The 24382-nt window shown below is 39.4% G+C and overlaps 1 protein-coding gene across 4 annotated transcripts in view; it reads left to right on the forward strand.

Moving 5' to 3' along the window:
• LMOD3 (leiomodin 3) overlaps window positions 1-22022 on the forward strand; it is a 48703-nt gene extending 26681 nt beyond the window's left edge. For 2 of the 4 annotated variants that reach the window (XM_069561679.1, XM_069561678.1), the window contains 5 exons: window positions 4511-4552; window positions 6096-6222; window positions 6671-6984; window positions 9649-11034; window positions 21642-22022. In XM_069561679.1, coding sequence (XP_069417780.1) covers window positions 6694-6984; window positions 9649-11034; window positions 21642-21668 — 1704 coding nt within the window. In that variant the 5' untranslated portion in view covers window positions 4511-4552; window positions 6096-6222; window positions 6671-6693 and the 3' untranslated portion in view covers window positions 21669-22022. The other 2 variants (XM_069561680.1, XM_069561677.1) reach the window with 2 other exon arrangements.
• The last annotated feature ends 2360 nt before the right edge of the window (window positions 22023-24382 follow it).

A 24382-nucleotide genomic window follows, 5' to 3' on the forward strand; every position in this document is an offset into this window, starting at 1 on the left:
AGAGCCCCAAATTTAGAGGCAGTCCTTAACTCAAATGCCTATGTTTCAGTTTTAATACCTGTCAAAGGAGGTTAATAAAAGTACCAATTATCCAAGATTATGAAAAAATTGACATATACATCTATCACTTAACACAAGCTTGGGGGTATTAAGTGCTCAAATATGCTAGCAATGTGGCTGTACAATTAATAGCAGTAGACTGTCATGTTAGTAGTAGTAATAGCAGCAATAGTACTAGTAGTTGTAGCAGCATTAGTAGTAATAGCAGTACCCATAGTAGTAGAAGCTGAATGCTAATAGCAGTAATGGTAGTGCCATTAATAGTGTAGTAGCAGTATGGGTAGTATGATAGCATCCTCATACCTTCAGAAGTGACAGAATTAATTTACCTTTGAAATTAGGCCAAAATCAAATCAGTTTAAGAATTCTGAGATGGCTTACTAAACCAATGAAAACAAAATAGTAAATATCCTTTTGTAATTCATGCTACTCTGGAGTCTGGTAAGAGTAGGACAGGCTGGGTATTTTGAGTCTAGGAAGCAATTACCTTGTAAGTGCGCCTTCTGAGGCAATGCAGTCGTGGGTCAGGGAAATTTGAGGCGAGAGCGAGGCATTTATTTCACACGCACAAAATCTTCAGGCAATTTGCAGCCAGTGAGCAGAGTTGTGGTGACCCAAATGGAATTGCATAAGAGAATAGCATGCTACAAACAGGACAGAACTGATTTATTTAGTAACATTTGGGAACCATTTATAGAAGTTGTGTCCTCTTATATTAATAGCTAGTGTTGGGGCTGATGAAATAGATGGCTTGTCCACAGTCACCGTCTCCTGAATGAAGGTGGGATGGAAAAATGGATAGATCCAAGAAAAAAGTGCTTCCTGTTACCATTAGGATTTTTCACAAATGTATCAAGCCTTAAACAGTTCTTAAACAGCATAAAGAATAAAATTGAAAAGCCATTTATTTTTGGCTTGAACAATATTTGCTAGATATTAGCAGGAAAGACTCACACAATTTCTTTGTGATAATATAAGATTAACTAATGGTTAATAAGCACTTAATATGAATAACGCCATTTAGGTTTTTTCCCCCCCAAATCCTTTAAAGTAGGTCCATTTACCATCCCACTTTTACAGATGAAGTAGAAATGAGGCCCAGAGGTTGACTTGCCCAGGGCAGGGGAGGAAAAAATTCTTCCTGTTGCATTCCTAGATTCTCCAGTTCTTGCCCTATACACTGGGCCAGAAGACAGATTCACAAGAGAAATACATACAAATTTACTTAATGTAAGTTTTGCATGACATAGAATTCTTCATAAGGGAATGAAGACCCCAAGACATGTTAAGCTTGAGTGTTTTTATCCTAGGTTTGATGAAGAGTAGAAAGTCAGGAGGAGAAAATGAGACAAGGCAGATGGTTGAACACAGGTAGTCAACTACCTGTTGACTACAGGGCCTGTTGACAAACAGGGCCTGTTTGGATTCATCTTGAGCCCTCTGTCTTCAGAGGTAAGGACACTTCTCTTATAGGAGGGTCTCATGACCTGCTTCAGGGATGAAGAGGGAGGTCAAAGAGTCCTTCCTGCGCATGCTTTCTCAAAGTCCTCCAGCTTAAAATAGTTAATATGCCAAGGTGCCATATTTTGAGGTAGCATGTTCTGAACCTCATCAAAGGCAAAGTTTCTAAAGGTCTCTGAGCCTGATCTTTAAAATGAGTGGCTTGCAATGGTGCTGTGATTCTCATACTCATTTTTAAAAAATATTTATTTATTTGGCTGCACTGGGTCTTCATTGTGGCTTGCATGCTCTTTAGTTGCAGGATGTGAGATCTAGTTCCCTGACCAGGACTGAACCCAGGCCCCCTGAATTGGGAGCATGAAGTCTTAGCCACTGGACCACCAAGAAATTCCCTCTCATACCCATTTATATACCAGAATCACTTGAAGAGCTCTCCAAAGAAATGGAGATTCCTGGATCCAAACTTGAGAATTCTGATTAAGTAACTTTGGACATGGAACAACAGACTGGTTCCACATAGGAAAAGGAGTACGTCAAAGCTGTATATTGTCACCCTGCTTATTTAACTTATATGCAGAGTACATCATGAGAAACGCTGGGCTGGAAGAAGCATAAGCTGGAATCAAGATTGCCAGGAGAAATATCAATAACCTCAGATATGCAGATGACACCACCCTTATGGCAGAAAGTGAAGAGGAACTAAAAAGCCTCTTGATGAGACTGAAAGAGGAAAGTGAAAAAGTTGGATTAAAGCTCAACATTCAGAAAATGAAGATCATGGCATCTGGTCCCAACACTGCATGGGAAATAGATGGGGAAACAGTGGCTGACTTTATTTTGGGGGGTTCCAAAATCACTGCAGATGGTGACTGCAGCCATGAAATTAAAAGACGCTTATTCCTTGGAAGAAAAGTTATGACCAACCTAGATAGCATATTCAAAAGCAGAGACATTACTTTGCCAACTAAGGTCCGTCTAGTCAAGGCTATGGTTTTTCCAGTGGTCATGTATGGATGTGAGAGTTGGACTGTGAAGAAAGCTGAGTGCCGAAGAATTGATGCTTTTGAACTGTGGTGTTGGAGAAGACTCTTCACAGTCCCTTGGACTGCAAGGAGATCCAACCAGTCCATTCTGAAGGAGATCAACCCTGGGATTTCTTTGGAAGGAATGATGCTAAAGCTGAAACTCCAGTACTTTGGCCACCTCATGTGAAGAGTTGACTCAGTGGAAAAGACTCTGATGCTGGGAGGGATTGGGGGCAGGAGAAAAAGGGGACGACAGAGGTGAGATGGCTGGATGGCATCACTGACTCGATGGACGTGAGTCTGAGTGAACTCTGGGAGTTTGGGATAGACAGGGAGGCCTGGTGTGCTGTGATTCATGGGGTCGCAAAGAGTCAGACACGACAGAGTGACTGAACAGAACTGAACAGAACTGAATGGGGTGAAGGTCCCAGGCACTGAATAAACCTCTGTCAGAGAGTCTGATCTGTGATGTCCTGTATGACTATAAAAGTCAATTGGTGATCCTACAGCTTGTTGCTCTCTTGGCATCATAGCTGGATTCTGATGTGAGAAGCTGCTGAGGTGGCAGCAGCAGAACATCATTAAGAGAAAGCACAGCTAAATCATCTGTGCATCAAATGAGACTAATTACACCAGCAGAACTCTTCCCGTCAGCATATGGATGAAGTGCACCATGGAAGCAGCTGGGAGAGTTGTACCCCCTTTCCAAACTCATTCAGCAAGATGGAAGTGACCTGAGGCAGCGTCCCTTCCTGAAATTTCTGAATCTGCATGATCATCAAAAGCATTTGGTCACCAGAATAGCAATACAAATCTGAAAGCTTACAAGCAACAATTCAGATCATTTTCTCAGGATAGCTTCCTATTTACATGCAAATGATGATTTTCTATTTTCTTTATAAACATGCTCAGTTCTGTCCAACTCTTTGCAGCAACCCCATGGACTATAGCCCACTAGGCTCCTCTGTCCATGGGATTTCCCAGGCAAGGATACTGGAGTGGGTTGCCATTTCCTTCTCTAGACAATCTTCTCTTCTCAGGGACTGAACCCATATCTCCATTGGCAAGCAGATTCTTTTTCACTAGGAAACCTGGGAATCCTATTCACAGTTCCACCTAAAAGCCTCTGAGTTGCTTTCTGCAAGAGCAACAAGATTTTTTAAACCATTTTTGTTTATTGCCATTAATATAATGGTTTCTGTTATGAAAGTGGTTTATAAAATGTATTACATTTCACAGTTGCCTATGTTTTTCTTCAAGTGTTTCTGTGGCTACCTGTGAAATATGAAACTGGCAATATTTAACGGGTATTGAGGATTTGCTCTGTGCCATGTACTGTCCTACTTAATTTATATATTTACATCAATATCTATCTGTATCCTCATTTAGTTCTCTCTTTAATAGCATATGGTGAATATTACTCTGAGATATCTTTTCTATGATGAGGCATTGGGGGTCAGTAAGTTGCTAGACATCACGCAGTTACTAAGGAGTGGGCTGTGGTTTGAATCCAGCAGACTGATTCCAGGATCTTTGGCTTTTATAGTTATATCATTATTTCCCAAAGTACAAATTTTGGAAAGTAATTGCAAGGATATGAGTGATTTTTAAAAGGAAAAATAAAAGCTTGATTAACTAAATGAAGTTGGGGAGTATTGGGCTAAATAAATGGGTTTCTTTCACATATTATTTCTCAGAGTCTAAAAGTTCACGTGCTTTACAAATCTCTGAAAGACAGTTGCAGAATATAACATTTCCAAACCTCCTTGAACACAAAACTCTTTTTGGTACAGTCTCTTTGCGTGTGTGTGCACGCGCGTGCCTGTGTGCGTGCTCAGTACTGTCCAACTCTTTGTGATCACTGTTTTGCAAGCGAAGCCTCTGAAATGGTCTGCAAATCAGTTGTCTGTAAAGTGGTCTACCTCTCTGCCCACTGAGGCCAAGCTTTTACTTCCCTTTTACAGGACTGGGTGGAAGAGGAAGTCTCTACAGAGAAGAGGCCAAGAGTAAGCTGCCACTGTGTATCTATATTCTTTACTTTAAAAATGGTCATTCCAAGTAAATGGTAATAGCTTTCTGGGAAAAATGTAGCCATACATATGAAAAGCCTCTTGATCTTAGGGTGTTCAAAACAAACCATTAGAGTAGAAAGAAAATATTAGAATGTCCATTTAAAACTTCTCACATGTAATTTTTTCCATATGTTTTATTCTACAGATGTCTGTATACATTTAAATGCATTTATACTTACAAACATTATATATATATATTCAAGAATATATTGTTTGACAATGTATATTTTATATTTATGTATAAATATAATTATATATTATAGATGATATTGAAATAGTAACACATGTATATAATTTGTAAATAATATACATGTATTGAGGATGGGTTATAATAATATTGAGGGGATCACCTAGCCATACATATGAAAAGCCCTAAGTTTCCTTATGTTCTTTGACTTGGTAATTACACTTCTTGGTATGTATTCAATTTATCCTAAAGAAATAAACTTGCATGTGTATATTTTACTACAGGGGATATTTATTGAAGAAGTGCTGTGAGCATCAAAAACAGTCCAAATATGCAATAATTGGAGATTGGTTTCATTAATTATGGAATTTCCATATAAAGAATCTTAACAGGGAGTTATTAAAAATAATGTAGTAGCAGAATATATTATTGACTAGAAAAAACACATGATTTTGTAAGTTAAAAAACAGACAGATGACAAAAGATTATTGAGTTTATATGCCTGGAAGAAAGGACTGACCAGAGTGATAAACCAAAATGTTCATAGTGGTAGCTCTTAGTAGTACAATAAGGGGAAATTTTATGCTTCCATGTGTTATCCTGTTTTATACAATAAGTGTATATTTTTTGAGCAGGCACTATATTTATGTTTCAAAATTTGCAGTTATAAAAGGTATACAGTAACAAAGTCTATTTTCCTAGTCCTGTCCCCCAGATAACCCATTTCTTTCTCCAACAGCATCCACTAGTATTGGTTTCTTGTGTATCTTTCCAAGGATCTATTGATAAAGTTTGTATAAATATATGTGCATACATTGTTTTTATGTTTTATGACTCAAATAATAGCATACAATACACTGCTTTGTACACATATCTATTATTTCACCCATATGGGGGTTATATCTGTAGAATACATTCCTACACGGTGAAAGTATGCATTTGGTCAAAGAGAGTATGCATTTTTCATTTGGATAAATATTGCCATATTGTCCTCCGAAGTTATGAAAAAGAAAATATTTTCATGATTGCTTCCAGTACTTTAATGGTTTGAGTGTTTTTTTAATATTTCAATTTAGATCCATTTACATTTTTATCCTGGCTTAATAGATATTTAATAAGAAAAACAAATTATTTAAAATATTAAATTCCTCACTCATAGTGGAAATTCAAGTGCTGCTCATCCCCATCTGTTAGATCACAGGATCAGGATGCAAATAAGGATGTCTTGCAGAGGTTCAGCTTACACCGTGGGTAAGTAACATAGCCAGGCCTCTGCTCACCTGTGTGCAGTTTTATTTGCTTCCAGAGTCTCATGATAGTCAAGCGGCAAGTCCTGAGAGCTTGATTTCCACCTTCAAATGAATTTTTCACTTCAGTAGACCTCAAGTTGCTGTTTGGATTTTTCTTCTGAAATATTGTAAGTTGTTTTCATCATTTAAATAAGAAGTGGCCTCCCCTGCTGTACTTGGGTGTGTGTATGGACTGCATGAATTTGTATAGGACAATATGAGAGCTCATAGGAAGGGAACTAAGAATTTACTCCTGTAGAGGTTTGGGAGGCCTGGCAAACCTAAGCAGCTGTACTGAAATGTCAGATGGATTTGCACAGCTGACTCAAGCTGCTGAAGAGAGAAGCATAGTAGTTCCATAAATTGACTGTCTCCAACCAAGCCCTGCTTAATATAGTTACGGCATGAACTTAGTTGCAGTCACCCCTAGCAGCTCAGCAAGCACCACTGGGGTTCTTGTGGGGGAGGGAAATCTCCTCACGGTGGTATTGACCTGGGACACTTACTAACTGGGGGAACTTCTTGAGAGAGTTTTTTCTTTTTGTAAATCTTTGTTGATTCTTTCTCCTCTTGTAGTAAGAGAAAAGTATTGAACAGTCATGTCAGAACATAGCAGGAATTCAGATCAAGAAGAAATCGATGGGGAGATTGATGAAGATGAAATCTTGGCCAACTTGTCCCCAGAAGAGCTCAAAGAACTACAGTCGGAAATGGAGGTGATGGCCCCTGACCCCAGGCTTCCTGTGGGAATGATTCAGAAGAATCAGACCGACAAGCCACCAACAGGGAACTTCGACCATAAATCTCTCGTTGATTATATGTATTGGCAAAAGGCATCCAGACGCATGCTGGAAGATGAACGTGTTCCTGTCACCTTTGTGCCAACCAAGGTAAGGGGGATTTGTGTACAAGGGCGAAATGGCTTCCTGGCCTGGGCTGATGCGTGTCCCTATTGTAACTGTCTTTTCTCAAGACTCCATGTTTTGTCTTGTTTTGTTGACGTTTATATATAAATCACAATATTTAATCCTATGCCAGATCAGAACTTTCTAGAACACTTACATAGTATAACTGGGAGGAAAAAAGTGGTAATTTCTTATAAATATCTCTTTTAAAAAATTGCTGGGGGTTTCTTGTACAGGAAAACCTGTATTCTGTAGGCATGAAATTAATATTTAATGAATTAACTCATAATGCAGAAGCATTTGTCTTTTATGCTTTTTTTGACTCACAGGACCCTTCATGATGCTGAGGAAAGTTCTTTGTCCTCCTTCTGGCACGTGTACATATGCACTGTTTCACATACAATCACAAGTGTGTCATAGTCCCCCTGAAGTTCAGCCACACGCCCTGCAATTAAACCAAGTCCACGTAGATTAAAGCTTTTGCATCTGTGGCCATTAAAATGTCACTATTACACCTAAAAAAAAAAAAGAATAAATAAACCAAGTCCAGTAACCAAAAAATCCATTACCACAGTGCATTAAGTATCAGTGGTGAATTTAGAGGTTGATCCTATTAGGCTGTTTTAAAGATAGTTCTTTCTTTAAATATGTTCCTTATATGAAAACTAGAAGTGCATATCAGCATATTTTTTTAATGTTTCACTTAAAAGTGACTTGGCAAAAAGAAAACAGAGATCCTCACAGGTAAAGTCTCTCGTAGTTATGCCTGCTGATTTATTTTTGGTAGGTACATCTTGTCACATTACCATCATACTAGCTGAAATTTTAGGAAAGTTATTAACTGATTTCATAGTCAGGAGAGTTTAAACATGTACTGCACTTAAGAAAATAAGTTGCTGGCTTTACCAGGTTAGAGTTTAAGGTACAATTTATAGACAGTTTACAACTTGAGTAAAAGCTAATTCTACATGAATACCAATTTCCAAGAAAAACAAACTTGGGTACTTCTAACACTGTTTTTTCCTTTTGTATAATTTAAACAGCTTAATGGTTGGCTCCCCCTGCTGAGACAAATGAGAAATGCAGAGAAAACTTTAGGTAGTTTACGTATCACTTCCAACCTATAATGTTATGAGCAGTAAAATCAAGCTCTTTCTTTTTTTAAAATTTTAGGCTTATTTTTTATTGAAATAATATTGGTTTATAACACAAGTTTCACATATACAACATTATACGTTCCTATTTCCACATACAGTATTATTCTCGGTTGCTAAGTCATGTCTGATTCTTTGCAACCCAGTGGATTGTAGCCCGCCAGGTACTCTGTCCATGGACTTTTCCAGGCTAGAATACTGGAATGGGTTGCTGTTTCTTCCTCCAGGGGATCTGCCTGACCCAAGGGTCGAATCTATGTCTTCCATGCCTTCTGCATTGGTGGCAGATTCTTTCTGACTGAGCCACCTGGGAAGGTCCATATACAGTATACTCACCACTAAAAATTTAGTTTCCATGTGTAGCTGTATAATTGACCCCCTTTCCCCGTTTCTTCCTCCACAGATTAAGTTCTTGCTCACATAAGCCTCTATGTCAAACTTCTACACCAGCTTTCAAAATGACACCTATGAGGTATTCATCCTTTATGGGAAAGTGTATAATTAATATGTAACCATCTAATAAACATTATTGAAAGTGACTATTATTTTCCTTTCCAAACTAAGCAATTCTTTTTTTCTGAATCTCTGATAATTTTGTCCCCTTTTATACTTGGCTTTACCTCCTAGAACATTCCTTCCCAGGGAACTGGACTGGAAAGCCTGTGCCTGAAGCATCTGGGCAGTTTTCACAGAGCTAAGCAGACAAAAAATCAAAGACAAGGGTTTTGGCATATTCCAAAATATCAAACTGCTCTCATTCCCCCCACAATAGCTTTTATTTTCAGGGAACTTTGTTGTGCACATTATATTAAATTGGCAAACATATTAGGTATGTAAATTTTGGTTAGGCCAATAAGGAAATTGTTCTGTAACACAGAGCTATGGAATACAAAATTCCTATTCAGCTGTATACAAAACAAAGACTTCAGTGAATGGATGAATAATCCCATAAGGTTTTCAAAAATAACTTTTAACTGCTTCTGGAACTGAACACTATCTTTAAAAACAATAGAGGGTCTGAAAATTAACTGGGAGGAGAAAAACACAACCAAAAAAATGTGTGTCTGTGCCTGTGTGTGCCTATAAAAATTTAGCTTTATTTTGGTTGTATTTGCTTGTAAAACAACTAACAAAGACATACTTTGTTTCAGAAAAAATATCTTAGTTTAGAATTATGTACAAAGTTAAAATCCCCACATCCCTTCCTCAATTATCTTAATTACCTCTCTTCTTCAAGGATAACTATTAATTTGATAAAAATTACAACAGTCTGTTTTTCATATACATTTACAAACACACATATATAGTGTGTACATGCATACATATTCATAGGTACACATAAATATACATGTAAACAAAAAGAATACTATACCTAGAGCTTATTTGCTTATTTTTTTCACTAAATAATAAATCTTTTATTATCTTCAATAGATACTGCTCTTCTTCATATTTCTTCACTGCTACGTATTCTAACCTTTCTAAATTTCTCTTTTAGGAAAAAGCTCAAAAACAGCATGAAGCGATAGACAAAAGCAATAACAATATGTCCCAGTATTTAAAAGAAAAACTTAACAGTGAAATCGCTGCACATAAAAGAGAATCACAGGGCAGTGACAATGTCCAAGAAGCAAATAATGATGATGAAGATAATGAAGATGAGGAGGAAGATGAAGAAGATGATGAAGATGATGCAGAAGATGAAGGAAAAGAAGACAGTGAAGAGAGTAATGGGACAAAAAGAGAGGAAGGTGAGGTAAAGCAGCAAATCAGAAATGGTGAGAACACCTGCCAACAGGTAACTAGTAAAGTAACTGAAGAACAGAAAGGCAGACCAGAGGCTCAAGACAAAATTGAGAAAAAAATATCAAAATTGGATCCCAAGAAGTTAGCTCTAGATACCAGTTTTTTGAAAGTAAGCGCAAGGCCCTCTGGAAACCAAACGGACCTGGATGGGAGCTTAAGGCGAGTGAGACAAAATGACCCTGACATGAAGGAACTCAACCTGAACAACATTGAAAACATCCCCAAAGAAATGTTGCTGGACTTTGTCAACGCAATGAAGAAAAACAAACACGTCAAAACCTTCAGTTTAGCGAATGTGGGTGCGGATGAGAATGTAGCATTCGCCTTGGCTAACATGTTGCGTGAAAATAGGAGCATTACCACTCTCAACATAGAGTCCAATTTCATCACAGGCAAGGGCATCATGGCCATCATGCGGTGTCTCCAGTTTAACGAGACACTCACCGAACTTCGGTTTCACAATCAGAGACATATGCTGGGCCACCACGCTGAAATGGAAATAGCCAGGCTTTTGAAAGCGAACAACACTCTCCTGAAGATGGGCTACCATTTTGAGCTTCCGGGTCCACGAATGGTGGTAACCAATCTGCTCACCAGGAATCAGGATAGACAAAGGCAGAAAAGGCACGAAGAACAGAAACAGCAGCAGCTCAAAGAGCAGAGGAAGCTAATAGCCATGTTGGAGAACGGGTTGGGGCTGCCCCCTGGGATGTGGGAGATGCTGGGAGGACCAATGCCGGATTCCCGGACGCAGGAGTTCCTCCAGCCTCCTCCTCCTCGACCTCCCAACCCCCAAGCAGCCCCCTTCGGTCGACAAAATGAGGTGACGAAAAAGCCATCCCAGCCACCGAAGTACAGGACGGACCCCGACTCCTTCCGCGTGGTGAAGCTGAAGAGGATCCAGCGCAAATCTCGGATGCCGGAAGCCAGAGAGCCACCCGAGAAAACCAATCTCAAAGATGTGATCAAAACGCTCAAACCCGTGCCGAGAAACAGGCCGCCCCCGTTGGTGGAAATTACCCCCCGAGATCAGCTCTTGAACGACATTCGTCACAGTAACATCGCCTATCTTAAACCTGTAAGTAGGAGGAGGGAGAAACGGTGAACACAGGGCCACAGTCAATCTCTCCCAACTCTATTCCCTGTTCGTTTTAACACCAGGACATTCTCACTAATTGTCACTAACTGAGGGAAACCCGTCAGCATTACTGGTAGATCTAAATTATTGGTTATCCTCAAAGACACAATTACAATCTATATGACTGCTGTAACCAGGATACTAACAGCCCACATTTATGAAGCACTTCGTATGGGCCACATCCATTATATGAATTAACTCTTACAATCACCTTAACAATCCTGTAAGGTAGGTATTCTTATTCTCCCTGTTTTATAAGAAGGAAATTGAGGCTTAGAGATGTTAAATAACATTTCAGAAGTGGTAGAGTTGACTTTGGAATTCAGTCCTGAGCATCCCTGGTCAAGCTTTTGTTCACTCCTGCCACACAGAACTGACAAGCTGAGATCCCCAGGGAACTGCTGCAGGAATAAGTAAGAATGAGGCCTAATTAGGCCAGTCATTTGTGGAAAAGTGCTTCTGTAGGGCTTTAAAAAGTTCTTTTTCAGTAGATGAGTGGATACCACCTGCTATTGCAATTATACTCTTTATCTTTTAGGTAGGCGGACAATAATAAATTTAACATTAATGTCTCCATGAATAAATGGAGCTTTAAAATTTTTTACTGTTATTTCAGTTTTCTTATTATGATTCACTATTACTACCGCTGATAGACAAAAATGTTCCATTCCTTTCAGCTTAAGTTACACAAATAAATTTTTTTATAGTCATTACTATGAAGGGATTTATAGAGGCTGAAAGGTGTGTGTCCAATGGCCACAGGTGGTTGATAATTAACTGTATTGTTTTAAAATCTAATATGTAATTTAGCCACGATATTACATTAATAAAATAGGCACTATGTTATGCCATTAGAGAGTCACAGTTTTTTCAAGATAGTTTAACTATTTCCATGTAAACTTGTTTTTTCCCTGCTTTAAAGAGATTTATATTCTAAAACAATACAGGGAGTTTGCTGGCAGTCCAGTGGTTAAGATTTAGCACTCTCATAGCTGAGGGCCCAGGTTCAATCCCTAGCCCATGAACTAAGATCCTTCAAGCTGTGTTATATGGCCCCCCACAAAAAAAATCCACAAATATGATTGTTACTTATTCACATATATATGTATGTCCCTTATTCCCATCCCCTAGAAATACAGAATTGACAATACTTCATTCTTCTAAATCAAAGATGACGTTCAACTGTGACTTAGAGGGATTCTGAATCTTCCTGTGGCAGGGGCCAGGCTGAGAGTGCTAGAGGTCACATGAGATCGGGCGGGAGATCTCTGCCTGCCCTTGGGCACAACATCAACACTTTCTGCACCTGCTCTTCTCCAGGCAGCCAGACCTCTGCAGGGGGTGAATCAGGATGCTGTTTTGAGAGAGGCTAGGGCTATCACTCCGTAACCAGTTGTCAAAGCAAATCCCAACTGCCGTGGTGGCTAGACAGTCAGAAAATAGCATTGGTCCGAAAAGAATAAAGAGAAGTCTTTTTAAAATCTGCATTAAAGGTGGAATGTAGACTCAGAGTAGACAAGAGGGTGAAGGTTAGATGATCATCTGACCCCTCTCCCTGCCTTCTGAAGGAATATGGGGGGGAAAAAAAAGTGAAAGTGATCAGTCATGGCTGAGTTGTTGTGACCCATGGACTGTAGCCTACCAGGCTCCTTTGTTTGTGGAATTCTCCAGGCAGGAATACTGGAGTGGGTAGCCATTCTGTTCTCCAGGGAATCTTTTCGACCCAGGGATCAAACCCAGGTGTCCCTCATTGCAGGCAGATTCTTTATCATCTGAGCAACCAGGGAAGCCCTCTAAAGGAAGATTCTACTGAGCAAATCTGCTTTGCCTGGAGTTGGCTGAATTTCATCCATCCATTTGTAATAAATATTCTTTTAGTGCTACCACGTGTCAGGCACCATGAGCAGTGAATAAGACAGGTATAGTCTTAGCCTCATGGAGCTTACAGTGTTGGTTTTTATCATTTTCATGGTCAAGATACTCTGTCTTTTAGTCACTTCAGCTTTGAGTCTAGATTCTAGAGCAAAAGGTATTAAGATAAATTCACTGTAATAATTACCAAACTGCCACACTCTAGTAAGTACTACATTTTCCATTTTCAATCAGTTCTTGATTGGTATCAGTTTTAAGTTGTGTGTGTGTGTTTAATGTCCATTCAGAAAGAAAAATACGCAGCAAAGTGAACTCTGACACAGTTTGTGAATGGGGGTCTTGTACATCAATCTTTGCTTTGAAATGTCTTTTATCTATTCCAAGGGATTGGCATCTTCTGCTTTCAGTTGCCTGGCTTGGCTTGCAATAGACATCTCTTGACATGTATCTTAGATACAAAATATCACACAACTTCATCAGCGTGGTCCTATAAAATGCTCTGCAAGAAAAATGTGAAAACGCATCATCCAGCTGACAAAAATTCACTTGACTGACATCAATTCACTCGGTACTGCTGCATTTTTGTGCCTTGCTGCATACATAATAAATGTCTGCTTTAATGCTGACTTTTAGTGTAATCTCTCTTAAAAGACATTTTTTATCTTTTTCTTTTGAAATCATTTGAAATGTGTGGAAGTTCAAAAGAGTAGAAAGAATTCTTACAGATCCAACACAATTTGTCCTATTTGCTCTGTCGTTCTTTAAGGGTATTTTAAATACCTCTGCGTGTGTTTAATTCCAACAGGGCACAGAGCTCAGTGGAAGTGCTAATGGTATAAAAAGTTATACTGTGATTGTGTGGCTGCCTGCAGCCAGCTACTCTAAAACACTATTGATTGTGAGATGCTTTCTGATGTAGGGGATATGGAGACACCAGAAAACACGCATCTTAGACTCGGTGAAATATTGTAAATGCCATCTGTGGTGAAATTTCAGGATCTCAGCAGAAAAGGGCTATTTTTGGCTGGTCAAACGAGGCACAGCAACACTCACTTTAAGGAGGTAAAACTAAAGATTATGGGGGTTCTCCCTCCCCACTTGATTGGAGGACAGAGATGTTCTTTAAACCACCAGATTTTCAAATATGAAGTTAAAACTCAGTTTGGAAATCTTGTCATTCTTTCTACTGATGCTCCTAACTAAAATGCTGAATGTCCACAAACATACTTAGAACTTATTTACTCTTAAAGGAAAAAAGTTTTTGTTTTTCTTTCTCTCACAGACTTGGAGATATTATTTTTGTATTTTCTAGAGCATAGATCATGAAGTACTCAGTTTATATTTTAAATTTATGGGTGTTTTTTTCCTTTTAATATTTATTCTCTCCCCATCACATGCTTCTGGCTTGGGATTCCAGAATTGAAGTTGCTAGCAGAAAATAAAGGACAAAATCTGTATTCTTTCTTGGCTCAAGTGCTGCCTCCTCTAAGACGTTGCCTGTTTATATCAGTTTGAGAGAGATGTATTCCGTGGGCCAGGTATTGAAAACTAGGCGACTTAAAACCCAGCCTGCAGGCCTGTTTTGTTTGGCTTGAGTATTATTGTTCAAATTATAAAATATCCCATGATAACATCCAGGTATCTGGCAGCATTTGAAACATCAGATCCAGCCACATGGGGCCTGCATATGCATGGTACACATAAGCTGAATTGGTGGTAGTTTCTTCCTTGAGACAGGTAACAGACTCTCCAGTTTTAACTCAGTCTCCACCGTGCCCTACTGCCTAACACCTGGCCTTTTTCACTCCTTTGGATTGCTTATTGGACTCCAGTACAATTTTTCAGTTTGTTGTGTTTAGCTATGTTTTAAAGGACTTTGTCTTATCTAACTGAATTTATTAATCACTAATTTATCTCCCTCTGAGTTGATAACTCTGAGTCAATATGATGCCAACCCAGAAGAAAGGTTTTAGACTGGTATAGACATATCCTTCATTGATAAATATATGATTTCCTTTCATCTTAAAAAATTTGGTGGTCTGCTCACTGCCAGCCATCCCAGATGAGATACATGCACTGAGATAGAAATCTCATCTGCAAAAACTATATAATTTACAGAGACCAACTGCATTTATATCATATGCAATTTTTGGAAGTGAAAGTGTCAGTTGCTCAGTTGTGTCCTACTCTTTGCAACCCCATGGACTGTAGCCCACCAGGCTCCTCTATCCATGGGAATTTTCCAGGCAAGAATACTGGAGTGGGTAGCCATTCCCTTCTCCAGGGGATCACAGGTTTGATCCCTGGGTCAGGAAGATCCCTTGGAGGAGGGTATAGCAACCCACTCCAGTATTCTTGCCTGGAAAATCCCCATGGACAGAGGAGCCTGGTGGGCTACAGTCCATGGGGTTGCAAAGAGTCAGACACAGCTGAACAACTAACACTATGCAACCTTTCAGTTCAGTTCAGTTCAGTCGCTCAGTCATATCTGACTCTTTGTGACCCCATGAACCGCAGCACGCCAGGCCCCCCTGTCCATCACCAACTCCCAGAGTTCACTCAAACTCATGTCCATTGAGTTGGTGATGCCATCCAGCCATCTCATCCTCTGTCATCCCCTTCTCCTGCCTTCTATCTTTCCAGTCATCAGGGTCTTTTCTAATGAGTCAGTTCTTCACATCAGGTAGCCTAAGTATTGGAGTTTCAGCTTCAACATCAGTCCTTCCAGTGAATATTCAGGACTGATTTCCTTTAGGATGGACTGGTTTGATCTCCTTGTAGTCCAAAGGACTCTCAAGAGTCTTCTCCAACACCACAGTTCAAAAGCATCAATTCTTCAGCACTCAGCTTTCTTTATAGTCCAACTCTCACATCCATACATGACTACTGGAAAAACCATAGCCTTGATTAGATGGACCTTTGTTGGCAAAGTAATGTCTCTGCTTTTTAATATGCTGTCTAGTTTGGTCATAACTGTCTTCCAAGGAACAAGCATCTTTTAATTTCATTGCTGCAGTCACCATCTACAGTGATTTTGGAGCCCCCCAAAATAAAGTTTGCCACTGTTTCCACTGTTTCTCCAACTATTTGCCATGAAGTAATAAGACCAGATGCCATGATCTTAGTTTTCTGAATGTTGAGCTTTAAGCCAACTTTTTCACTCTCCTCTTTCACTTTCAGCAAGAGGCTCTTAGTTATTCTTCACTTTATGCCATAAGGGTGGTGTCATCTGCATATCTGAGGTTATTGATATTTCTCCTGGCAATCTTGATTCCAGCTTGTGCTTCATCCAGCCCAGGGGTTCTCATGATGTATTCTGAATATGTTAAATAAGCAGGATGACAATATACAGCCTTGATGTACTCCTTTTCCTATGTGGAACCAGTCTGTTGTTCCATGTCCAGTTCTAACTGTTGCTTCCTGATTTGCATACAGGCAAGAGGCAAGTCAGGTGGTCTAGTATTCCCATCTGTTTCAGAATTTTCCACAGTTTTTTTGTGATCCACCCAGTCAAAGGCTTTGGCATAGTCAGTAAAGCAGAAATAGATGTTTTTCCTGAAACTCCCTTGCTTTTTCAATGATCCAGAAGATATTGGCAATTTGATTTCTGGTTCCTCTGCCTTTTCTAAAACCAGCTTGAACATCTGGAAATTCGTGGTTCACATATTGTTGAAGCCTGGCTTGGAGAATTTTGAGCATTACTTTACTAGCGTGTAAGATGAGTGCAACTGTGTGATAGTCTGAGCATTCTTTGGCATTGCCTCTCTTTGGGATTGGAATGAAAACTGAGCTTTTCCAGTCCTGTGGCCACTGCTGAGTTTTCCAAATTTGCTGGCACATTGAGTGCAGCACTTTCACAGCATCATCTTTCAGGATTTGAAATAGCTCAACTGGAATTCCATCACCTCCACTAGCTTGGTTCATAGTGATGCTTCCTAAGGCCCACTTGACTTCACATTCCAGGATGTCTGGCTCTAGGTGAGTCATCACACCATCCTGATTATCTGGGTCATGAAGATGTTTTTTGTATAGATCTTCTGTGTATTCCTGATACCTCTTCTTAATGTTTTCTGCTTCTGTTAGATCCATACCATTTCTGTCCTTTATTGAGCCCATCTTTGCATGAAATGTTCCCTTGGTATCTCTAATTTTCTTGAAAAAATCTCTAGTCTTTCCCATTCTGTTGTTTTCCTCTATTTCTTTGCACTGATCACCGAGAAAGGCTTTCTTATCTCTCCTTGCTATTCTTTGGAACTCTGCATTCGGATGCTTATATCTTTCCTTTTCTCCTTTGCTTTTCACATCTCTTCTTTTCCCAGTTATTTGTAAGGCCTCCTCAGACAGCCATTTTGCTTTTTTGCATTTCTTTTTCTTGGGAATGATCTTGATCCCTGTCTCTTGTACAATGTCACGAACCTCTGTCCATAGTTCATCAGGCACTCTGTCTATCAGATCTAATCCCTTAAATCTATTTCTAACTTCCACTGTATAATTGTAAGGGATTTGATTTAGGTCATATCTGAATGGTCTAATGGTTTTCCCTACATACTTCAATTTCAGTCTGAATTTGGCAATAAAGAATTCATGATCTGAGCCACAGTCAGCTCCTGGTCTTGTTTTTGCTGACCGTATAGGGCTTCTTCACCTTTGGCTGCAAAGAATATAATCAATCTGATTTTGGTGTTGCCCATCTGGTGATGTCCATGTGTAGAGTCTTCTCTTGTGTTGTTGAAAGAGAGTGTTTGCTATGACCTGTGCGTTGCTATGCAACCTTTGGTGCCAATCAAATAAGACAACTGTTCTAATGCGTCCAGGTTCAGTTGCTCAATCGTGTCCAACTCTTTGTGACCCTGTAGACTGTAGTTCACCAGGCTCCTCTGTCCATGGGATTTTCCAGGCAAGAATCCTGGAGTAGTTGCCATTTCCTTCTCCAGGGGATCTTCTGACTCACTGATTGAACCTACATGTTTGGCATCTCCTACATTGGCAGGCGGATTCTTTTACCACTGTGCCACCTGGGAAGCCCAGCTGTTTTATTATTCACTTAATTTTACTTTCGGCTCACTTATGTGTATCTGGACTGGTTTCAGCCAGGTGCCTAAAGACACAATTAAGTTTTTCCTTCAGAAAGATTTCACGATAATTTGCCAAGCAGCTTTAGTTAGCCAAAAGACTCTATGACACATTAGCAGTCATTATGAGTACAAAAATTTAAGATTATAGACTCCTGAGTTTTCATTGCTGGCCATTTTTTCTTTGCCTCATTTATTATATCTTATTTCTTTTGAACTAGGATTTCTAGATTCTATCCTTTTGCAATTTTCTCCTTTTCCCCATCTTGTCTTCTCTCTTTGTTTCAATTATCACATAATCTAGGACGATCCCCCAATTTCCCTTTCCCTTTAAGTTGCTCAGGGTTTTCTTAGTACCCTTATTCAATTTGTCCCCAAATCAAGCTTCCCTTTTCTAGATCTATAGTTGTTATTTCTGGTTTCAGGTTTTTCACGTTGTCTCCATTCTCTCATACATTCAAGTTTAAAGCCACAAATGTTGTTTGTTGGTATTTGGTGCTAAGTCATGTCCAACTCTTTTGTGACTCCATGGACTGTAGCCTGCCAGGCTTCTCTGTCCGTGGAAATCTCCAGGCTAGAATACTGGAGTGGGTAGCCATTTCCTTCTTCAGGGGATCTTCCCAACCCAGGGATTGAGCCCTCATCTCCTGCTTGGCTGGCAGATTCTTTATCACTGAGCCACCTGGGAACACAAAAACCCCGAGTTCCCTTCATTTCCTTCCTTTTTTCTGTCCATATTTTTGCCTAAAAAAACAAAACAAAATACAAGAAGAACACCAAGAACCCAAACCCAAGAGAATCTTCAAGAGTCAAGGCCAAATCTAGAATAGAGCTTGAGCAATGTTACACTCTTTATGCAGGGAGTCTCCATGGAAGAAAGCAATGTAACATTTCAAACTCATCTCAAAGGAGCATAAGTGGACCAGAATTATACAGACCAGGAGCTGCCCTTCCCTGATACCAAGTGGGAAAAAAAAGAATTTTTATGTGCGACTTTTAAAAAGTCTATGATAGTGATTCTCACATTTTTGCATGTATCACAATCACCTGGAAGATAGAATACAGATTACTGAGCCCATCTCCAGAGTTTGGGGTCTGAGAATTTGCATTTCTGACATGTTCCTTGGCAATGCTGATGCTGCTTACTTGAAGGCCACACTTGGACACTCACTGTTGAGTGACATCCATGGCAAACCTTATCTCCTGATGCCTCGGGTTGACAGCTCTCACAGACACAGCATTAGGTCTCCTAGTGGCTTCCGAGTTCCTCAAGGTAGATCTTCCTCATCTCTGTCCCAGGCACCCACTGAGGTGTTGACCCAGAACAGGAACTCCATTTGGGTGCTGAATTAAATAACCCCTGCTGAAACGGGTCTTCTCATCCTGCCCAATTGCTCCCAGCCATTGGGTGTATGTCTCTGTGTGTGTACACTGTGTAATGCTATACATATACTTTAAAAAAAAAAAGTATTTTTAACCAACAAGTGAAGGGGGGACAGGGCCCCCTAACAATAATGTGAGTAGATTCTTGTTTGTTGAAAGTTTTATAATATCAGATCTAGTTATCTTTTTCTTATTTCTTTTTCAGTCTTTTGTGGTCTGCTTGGAAATGACTTTTTAAAATCTTATTTAAATCTTTGCCTTTCTTCCTGCTTTTGGTTTATAAAAAAAATTCCATATTATAGATGAATTAAAGGGTTGGATTTTAGAAGTAAGTAGGAAGCAAGAAGTCTGCTATTTTATTTCTTTGCTAAGTAGCTAACCACTGATCAGTGACTCATTCTTTTTCCCAGTGATCTGAACTCCCAACTTGGTCACATTTTAAATATGTCAGTATATCTCTCGGTTTAGTATGTTGGGTCATTGTCATGTTTTGCTCTTGAAAATATTTTTATTAATTGGGAACCAATCTGTGCATATGTATATATGAAATAACTTACTATAAAAGTATTTTTTCCATTTGACAATGGAAAGAACACAGTTTTGACTCTCTATTGCAGCTTTGCAGTTAATTTCAGTAACTGGCATTATATATTTTACTGGTGTTCTTCTCTGATGGTGTTCTCCTTGGGTGACCCCAATCAAGTTGCAGTCCCACCCCTCCCCTCCTGAAAGTCTGGCACGAGGGAGGGAGAGAGACTCAGAAGCACATGGAGGACCCTATGGATTGAAGACCAGGCAGGCAACAGCAACACATCCAAGGTTCTCCCCAGTGGGCAGAGTGTTGGGAAACCTTTTTATCCAAAGGTTGTAGGCAAAGCACTGGCTGAAGAGAGTCCATAGCAGGTGGCTGCAGTGGTCTGTCACACGGGCGGGTGGACATGGACAGTAGGAGGAAAGATATTTTTAAGTCATTATCATACAATATCTCAGGGTCCTTTGGACTTTAGTCAGCATTGTCTGAAAGTTACCTTCATGGTGGATAAGTCATTCTCCTTAGATGTAACACCACTTGAAACCTATTAAGAATTTGCTTTATCTTTGAATTGTTCCTATGAAACAACTCAAAGTTGATTTTCAGTCAGACTTATACTACTCTTTTGCAATTTTTTTTTTTTTTACCCTTGGACGGGGGTTCTCCAAATAACATTGTAAAATTTACTGTCAAATTAGTAATACACTCTAAAAAGGAAGGACTTCCCTAGTGGCTCAGATGATAAAGTGTCTGCCTACAATGTGGGAGACCTGGGCCCAGGTCTTCCCTGGGTCAGGAAGATCCCTTGGTGAAGGAACTGGCAACCCACTCCAGTACTCTTGCTTGGAAAATACCATGGACAGAGGAGCCTGGTAGGCTACAGTCCACAGGATCACAGAGTCGGACACAACTGAGCGACTTCACTTCACTTTAAAGAGGAAAGAACATATTTGTATGTTCTTACAGTGGTGTTTATTTGGTGGTTGAGATGAGTAATGAAATCAGGCAGGTCCAGGTTCACATCTAGCTCTGCCACTTCCTAGCCCTGTGACCTGAAGCAGATTGCCTGTTCTCTCTGAGTCCATCCCGTTTACAAGGTGGTCATAAGATGAAATGAGAAAATGCTTTAAAAAGAAGTGTTAGCATTGATTACTAACTTGCATCACTTAATCCTCATGGTAGCCTTGTAAATAAAATACTATGATTTTATAGCTGAGAGAATTGATGCCCAATACTATGTAACTCCCTGGAGGAGGGCATGGCAACCCACTCTAGTATTGTTGCCTGGAGAATCCCATGGACAGAGGAGACTGGTGGGGTATAGTCCACGGAGTCACAAAGAGTTGGACATGACTGAAGCGACTGAGCATAGCACAGCATAGCATTATGCAACTCGTAAACTGCATAATGGACCAGGCAGATTCTAGCACCTGCCCTCTCTTATTTACATTCTAAGCTTCACCACATGCTCAGAGCCCTTGGATCTGTCCCTGTCATCAGTAAACGCCCAGTCTGTGGTGGCTGTGGTTATTGTTGTTTTATCATGATTGGGTGGGGGGCACTCTCTGGCCAGACTTTTTAATACACTTTATACCTTTTGAGTTATGTACATTTTGCCATTTTTGCTGTAAAACACTTGAATAACTAAGATTCATTTTTTCTTCTCTTTTCAAATGCTTAAATCACAGGTGCAGCTGCCAAAAGAACTGGCATAAGAGGCAACAGAATAATCAGGGGAAGAAAGAAGTGATTTAATGATTCTGGGATTAGAACTTGACGACTGCTTCAGCTGCATACTTCTGGATCCAGGTGGTGGAACTGGGAACATTGCTAAGTGATACGAGTATTTTGTAAAAGGCAGAATACTTAGCCTGCGACAAAACAGAAGCTGAAAAGGCAGGGGGAGGAGAAAAACTATTCAGGGCAACATTTTCTACTTCCAGTTGGTTGGAGTGACTTAGATGAAATTTAGAGTCTTCTAGCAGAAGTTAATATTTTCATAAACCTTTGCTTTATTATTGCTTTCTTCTGGTAAATAACAATAAATATGATACAGGTGTTAACTACTATATTCCCATTTTTGTTTTCTTCCATCCACTCTGCTGTAATTTATCACACAGTATCTTAAAGAGAACAGAGCATGCTTCACTTTGTGGAAATGTGCAGGGTGAATTGAACTCCGGGCCCTTTGGAAGTTTTGAAATTGAATAATTTGTTCATTACCTCTTCTCTGGAGAATCAGTTGCAATTTCTGGTTTCCAGCCCTGCTAGCTTTCTGTCTTGGCCATTCCCGTGTGTCGGGGGGCACTCCAGAGAGGGGTATCATGAAGAGCAAACACTTAAGCCACAGGACATGGAGAAAACAGTGTTTCTGGAAAGAGTAACAGGGAAAACAAACCCTGCTTATATATAAAACCTTTCCTGTTTGCATACATATAGAGAAAATGGGAGATAGCATGCTAGTTTTGTTTAAAAGACATTATGAATAATAGATTTACTGAGCTTTGGTTTTAGCTAAGTGTGTGTATATATATATAGTTTAGCCTGTAAATGATCTTGATCCTCTCAAAAATCTTAATGAAACTTGCTAAAGAATTAAACTTGAATTTCTTATCCTATCATTCAAGGCCCTCCATTGCCTCTTCTCAGTTTGGTAATTGTCTTATCTTCCACAAGATGCTTTATATTATTTGTTCACCTTTGTTTTTTAATCTTATTATAGTTGCTTTACAATGTAGTATATATACTATTCTTGATAATACTTCCTCATGCTTTTGCTCTCTACAGAGTACCCTTAGAGACTCCACAAAAGTCTTCCAGACAACTCCATCCCCAGTGTTTGTTCTTCTTTCCAAGTTCTCCGAGTCCACAACGATCTGTTCAAGTCACTAGGTGCAAAGAATCTGAAATTTTGTGCTGACATGGCATGAGACTTAGAAATCAGGAAGACACACTTTGATGCCTTTTCTCTCCCCCTCACCTGAGCAAATAATTGGCACCTGTCTTCTTTTATATAAACATAGGTGACACATCACAGGCAAAACAGGCTAGGAGAGAATGGACTTAATGAGGACAAACAACACAATATTTGGAAGGAGAAGTCGTGGGAAAGAAATATGATGTTTCCATTTTTTAAAGGTAATTTAGTGGATACAAAAGTATCTGAATTTAAAGTTATAGTTTTCAATCAAGTAACTAATTTTATTTAGACTAGTCAAAGGCTGAGAGTTTTGTTTTCTCCTACTTTGCTATTTCTATAAAGCATCCCTGGATACAAATCCAGATGGTTTAAGAAGAGCTGCACTAAATACAACTTCTAAAGTGTCCAGCATATTCTGTATTTAAGAAGCTAAACTCTGATGGGACAGAGCACTCTGAACATGTTTAAAAGCTTAATTTATATTAGTAGTTGAAGTTCTGGAAAATTCTTATATGTTTGCTTATACAGCAACACTATTAATAAATAAGCCAGAAATTTTACAAAGCGTTAAGAGTGCTGAAAGGGAACTTTACTCTTAGATGTCCAGAAAAGATGACCCAAATTCAAATTTAATGCCTCATTACATGGGTTTTGTCAAGAGACAAGTGAAGTCATTCACACGCTTTTTTCTGTTCACCCACTCCCACCCTAAACATCTTAATTGAAAAATTTAATTTTAGCATTTCCATGCTAGAATTTTCTATTATAATCCTTCCAGAAATGACAATCAACCATTAGTAATTATAATAGCATTTTTTTTCATTCAAGTTGTCACCTTCTCCACATTTATTGCATTTTAGTCTGAAGAATTCACCATGTAGAAAATGGGTCTAAAATATGTATAAGCCCATGTCAGGTTTAAAAAAGGATCCTATTAGGATTCAATTTTATCCTGACTGGAGATTAATAAATATTAAAGTTTTATTAACAGTATTTGAAAACTAGCTGAGTATTTTTTGCTGCACAGAAACAGGCTCATTGTTTATAGGGTTGTCACTGAGTTTCTCAGACATTTAACACAGACAATAGTCTGAATAGTCTCACCCCGCACCCCCCAAAAAAAACTTTGATAAATTTTATTCTTCATATTTAGCTAAGGGTCCAAATTCTAGACCATGTGTGTGAAATCACGGTGATATCACTGTGCTGAAGATGAAGACTGCAGGTTGGGTGAGAATTCAAAATGCAAGAAAAAGCAGGAGTGGCATATGCATCGCTTCCTCTTCTAGGATGTTCAAGAGTCTCTTCAATGAGTACTGCCCCAACTGTCTGCATGCTGCTGCTGCTGCTGCTAAGTCACTTCAGTCGTGTCCGACTGTGTGTGACCCCATAGACGGCAGCCCACCAGGCTCCCCCGTCCCTGGGATTCTCCAGGCAAGAACACTGGAGTGGGTTGCCATTTCCTTCTCCAATGCATGAAAGTGAAAAGTGAAAGGGAAGTCGCTCAGT

Source organism: Ovis canadensis, chromosome 19 (assembly GCF_042477335.2).
Source record: "Ovis canadensis isolate MfBH-ARS-UI-01 breed Bighorn chromosome 19, ARS-UI_OviCan_v2, whole genome shotgun sequence".
Lineage (NCBI taxonomy): Eukaryota > Metazoa > Chordata > Mammalia > Artiodactyla > Bovidae > Ovis > Ovis canadensis.